This window comes from Phragmites australis, chromosome 4 (assembly GCF_958298935.1).
Source record: "Phragmites australis chromosome 4, lpPhrAust1.1, whole genome shotgun sequence".
NCBI lineage: Eukaryota > Viridiplantae > Streptophyta > Magnoliopsida > Poales > Poaceae > Phragmites > Phragmites australis.
In genome coordinates, this window is record NC_084924.1 from 45180690 (window position 1) to 45185716 (window position 5027).

The 5027-nt window shown below is 42.9% G+C and overlaps 1 protein-coding gene across 1 annotated transcript; it reads left to right on the forward strand.

Annotated features, from left to right (window-relative positions):
- Nucleotides 1–384: 384 nt before the first annotated feature.
- On the forward strand, nt 385–4564 carry LOC133914469 (uncharacterized). Its single transcript, XM_062357570.1, has 5 exons — nt 385–575; nt 1739–2005; nt 2529–2660; nt 3006–3122; nt 3931–4564. Exons 2-5 carry the CDS (start codon nt 1739–1741, stop codon nt 4267–4269), a joined length of 855 nt encoding a protein of 284 aa, XP_062213554.1. The 5' UTR covers nt 385–575; the 3' UTR covers nt 4270–4564.
- The last annotated feature ends 463 nt before the right edge of the window (nt 4565–5027 follow it).

A 5027-nucleotide genomic window follows, 5' to 3' on the forward strand; every position in this document is an offset into this window, starting at 1 on the left:
TTACCGTTTGCTAACGTGGTTGACTACACCATAGCATAATTGCTTGCTAAGTCAACAGATCCTACGTGGTATTTGGACTTTTTCTCTTGAAAGCTACCGATCTGGTGCCATATGAAATAGAAGAGGAAAAATATAGTTTTATGATAGTTTTGAAGATATAGCATAGTTTTACAAAATTTAATAAAAAAAACAAGAAAGAGTTAAGACCTGACAAAATGGATCCATATAAAACTCAAGGCCCAAGTGTAGCATCAAGTAGGCCAATTTAGGCCCATATAACAACCGACTCAGTTGGCCGTTACCGCACGCGTTTTCCATCAGGCCACCGCATGGACTCCGACCATAAATAAATATGGATCTGCCACGCGCTGCACCGTCATGAGCAAATTCGGTTTAGGCAAAGACGCGAAGCGCGCGAGCCGGTCCCGATCCCCTCGCCGCGCTAACCCTAGGTCCCCGCGGAGATCGCCGCCGGCGAGATCGAGGTTTTGGGGCTCCGCCGCTCCGTCCACCGGCATCTCGCCGGAGGAGACGTCCAACGAGCCGGATTGGCCCCGCCGTTGCGGATCCACTAGGTGCTCCCGAACCCCCCTCATCCAGCATTGCTTGCTTCGACCCGAATTGCTCGTCCGCTATTCCTTAACCCGGACCTGCCTAGGACGGTGGAAGTTGAGCAGGATTTCATAGGATCGTATAGAGATTCTGCCCTATTCGAACGAGTGATTGCTCCTTTATTGGAAGTCGGGGATTCTGCTTTTGGAATCGGGATATTGGAACTGGGCATACTAGCTAAACAAAGCACACGGTCCCATTCAGTTATCATACTACATTTTATCATACTACTTAAAATACTTACATGAGCCTTTGTAAAAGTCTTGAAGGATATCATGAGTTCTATGAGTAGGTTTAAGATGATGAATTGACTAATAAAGGTGAAATGGCAAATACATAACAAGTTAAACACTGAGTTGCATGGCAAGTTTGTTATCATGCTACTTCCTCTGCTTCTCTCTGATGTTTGCAATTGGGAAAGTATTCTTCTTAATTTGATGTTATGACTTCTAAAAGAGACATAGTACATCCTCATGAAGTGCCAGCACCTCGTTCAGTGGGTGCTACATTTTACAATACTGAAAGATCTTTTTGTCATAGGTCCCTAAGATTTTAGAAGTTTTCATGACATAGACAAATTTAATGTGGTAGCAAGAGACAAGTTTAGTAGGGGCATGTGGTCATCTTATGCCTTTTCTTTGTATAAATATTCACGAGTCCAAGACATCTTATGAAGGAATAGAGGAGTAACATAAAAGACTCTTTTGGTGAGTGGTAATAGGTTCTACAGCTCACGAACCCCTCCCAATAGCACGGTTCCTTCCTTTCACATTCATTAAATATGCCCAATCCCTATGTGTGATCCGATTTTCTTGTCTTATCCACAGTCCTTTTGAGATTCCATTTCCCTTGTCCTCTTGAAAAATACAGCCTTCAACTCCTCTGACAACACCTCCTTCACTTGTCTCAACCTCGTCTTTGCCGTTGTATGTTACTGATATTTGATGAATCTGATTCTGCACACTTTGCACCATCACGTTGGTCTGCAAAATGCAGTTTATGCATTGCTTGTTATCTTGGTTTTGCTCAGATCATACAGATAGTTGGGTTTTCTGTTCCATGTAATCGCATGCTTATGTTGTTGGGTGTCATATGGTTAATCAAATATTTGCATTTTTTCATCCAGATGGATCTGAATGAGCGTCTCAACAAATTTAAACAGCAGCAAGAGAAGTGCCAGACTACTCTATCCAGCATTGCTGCAAGCCAAGCTTCAACTTCGGAGCCAAAAGTTACTACAGTGATTCAACCAATAAATGCCCCATTCGCTCCTGTAAAACCACTGCAGCCCATTAAATTCTCTAATGATACGGAAAGGCTACATCACCTCAATTCAGTAAGGAAATCTCCTGTTGGAGCGCAGATCAAGTTAGTAATCGAACTGCTTTACAAGGTAATTGCCAAAAGATCCAACCTGATGGAATTACTCCAATTGTCTTCCATTTTTCTGACTCGTATATTTATAAGTGTGAGGTTTTTACCTTTTACTGCTCTAACCTTGGAAAGTGGTTAGTTATTGATTGCGCAAATCAAGTTGGTGAGCTTTTGTTGGACAACGGATGATTTTGTACATAGGTTCAGCTGCTATGTATGATGTTGGAGTTATGATGTTGACTGTTTTTTGTGTAATGGTGAACTACCTGAGCAGTAATGCACCATGATATTATTATCCTCTTGAGTCTTGACTAAATATGATATAATATACTAGCGTAGTTACCAGACATGTGTATCCTGATGCAAAAATTGGACTATTTGTTAGGGTTGTTTTGCCCCCAACATCACTTATTTTAATCTAGCATTATTTTCGATTGTTGGCAAAATTACCAGACTTCCTAGTCCAGAAAGCCTTCTTCCTGGAATATATGTTACAGTGCATAACGTCTGAACTGATGTCCTTGATTCTTTTGTGCTTGCAGACAAGGCAAGCTTTTGCAGCAGAGCAAATAAATGAAGCAACTTGTGTTGATATTCATGGTAACAAGGCTGTATTTGACAGCCTGAGGAATAATCCCAAAGTTTTCTTTGATGGGAAGCATTTCTCTTACAAGGTAAATGAATTGAACATTGTTTTGTTAGCAATTTCAATGAATTAACACATTCATGAATGAAATAGAACATTTCTATGAAAAAAGTACCCCAAGTAATTCTTACTCCTTTCGCGCAAGAGGAAGGTACCAGCTCAAAAGTCTCAATTGTTAGTTGAATCTTGATTGCTCGTGGCAAGCTTAATCTTCCGGTTTTTTATTTTTGTAATTAGCTATCAACTTAAGTTGTGTTAAAGATGGAGGGAGGGTATTTAAGTGAATACCTGAAATCTGGTAGCATTTGTAGGTTTTTATTCCATTTTAGGTTTGGTTACATTGTGTATTGACCTGCATTTTGCACTTATGCAGTCCAAGCATGATTTGACGGGAAGAGATGAATTGCTTTCTTTGATCAGAAAGTATCCCGAGGGTCTTGCTGTTGTGGAGGTCAAAGATGCTTATCCATCCGTGTTGGAAGATTTGCAGGTAACCACGTCAATCTTTGTTTAATATTTTGAAAGGCCTTGTATGTACTAATGCTGTCCCTTGTCTACTATTTTGCATGACGTGAATCAATTTTTGTGGCTGAACTGAATTGAACGCGTTCGAGACAAATATTTAAAAATCAATTAACCTTGTGTACGAAGGCTTGGTTTCTTAAATATAGTTAGTCTTGACTGAAAGCTTTTTGCCTCTATGCTGTAGATGTAGGTTTCCTGGGGCTTCCAGTGTTTGAATGCTTCTCTGTTTTTTTCTTTTTTTGGTTTATCAACTTCTGGAACAAATAGTGGTGGCCTAATCTTTTATCTTGAATTGTGGTCCTGCTCGATGTGGGTAAGTAAGGTTAAATTTCAATATTTGTTGTTTCCATGAAAATGTCATGGAACTGATTCTGCACACATCTGATGGTAAATGGAACAGTTGAACTACTGATTACTTCACCTCTCTTAAATAATGAAAAGTGCTTCTGTGATCCAGTCGACCGACTGCCCAAGTGCACAACCCTTTGGGGAAGCACAGAACGCAATTTTTGTTAGCTTGATCTAGTGGAGAGTATCTCATGGAGGCAAGTGTGTGAACACTTCCTTATTGATTTATTAGTTCCGTCATGCTGATTTATGATGCTATTTAGTAGACGAATGCTGTCATCTAGTCCACCAAAGTGGAGTCATCTGGTGGCCAATGTATTCACCGTCCGTATTTGTAGCTTGAGAGGCTTTTGTACTCTGTTGCGTCATAGATGTCAAAGTTCAGCTCCGCAATCTGGTGTATAACCTCGTTTGCTGTTTATCAGGCTTTGAAAGCATCAGGTGACGTCTGGTGGCTGTCAGGCACCGACTCCCTGGAAGACATGATGTGCCCCAATGATCCTCGATCAAAGATCAAGGTCGACGATGACCTGAAGCAGCTATACCGGGAAATAGAGCTGCCACGAGACATGTTGGACATTGAGAAGGAGCTACAGAAGATTGGCGAGAAGCCAGCAACCAACACAGCCAAGCGGCGCGCATTAGCCCAGATCCATGGCGCGCCACCCAAGCCGAAGGCCAAGAAGAAGCAGCGTGGCATCTCGAACAGGACCAAGCTCACTAACCGCCATCTGCCTGAACTGTTCGAGAACATGAAGACGTGAGCCGTCAGCTGGCGCAAGAAATGGCGCTCGAGAGTTTCGGGGCGATTCTTTGTTGCCGAGCTGGCAATAGTTTGCAACCAATCTAGGTGCCACCTGATGCTTACCTGACAAACTAAGTTGAGTTGAATAGCAATATAGCTCCGTCCCATTACAATATTTTACTTCGGCGTCGTCGCGTCGAGTTGCCATATCTGAAGGTCCATTTGAGATCTTTGTTGAGTCGCTCTGAAAGAAAATGTGTTTCCTAACTGTACCTAAATGTTACCAAAGGCTCATGGCGGGCTCAGAAAACATAGGAGCAGAAGTGGAGGCTCCGATGCAGCTGCCAACCCACCCGGTCTCATCCCTGAGCCCCTGAACAAATAGAACTCCTGTAGGATTGGTAGTGCCCGCTTCGATCGTCCATAATGGGGAGATCCATGTCGCCATTCCCTCCTGCCGTCCCGTGCACCTGGCTCCTGGACACTAAGCCTACGTCGGTGAGCGTAGGAAGGCGCAGCCACCTCTAACGACGGCAACACCGTCCTAGTGGCATTCTGTCTGACAGAGGCGATTCGTGCCGACGGCGGATACGGGTAGCAATTCGGAGGCCATTCGCGCGGACGGTGTTGAATGAGCCCGTGTTAGGATTACGGGGCTGTATATAACCAGGCGAGCAGGAGCACCTTTTTTTTTAAGATCAGGATGAGCTAGAGCTTCAGCCGAGGGAATATATTAAGAAGAAAAGAATTAACTTAATTTATAATAGAAATAGAGTG

Excerpts from the sequence above, each read along its gene's own strand:
- LOC133914469 (XM_062357570.1), top strand. The coding sequence starts at position 1,739 with ATGGATCTGAATGAGCGTCTCAACAAATTTAAACAGCAGCAAGAGAAG. Across the intron at positions 2,006-2,528 it reads TAATCGAACTGCTTTACAAG|ACAAGGCAAGCTTTTGCAGC; the intron begins GTAATTGCCAAA and ends TTGTGCTTGCAG. Across the intron at positions 3,123-3,930 it reads CCGTGTTGGAAGATTTGCAG|GCTTTGAAAGCATCAGGTGA; the intron begins GTAACCACGTCA and ends GCTGTTTATCAG.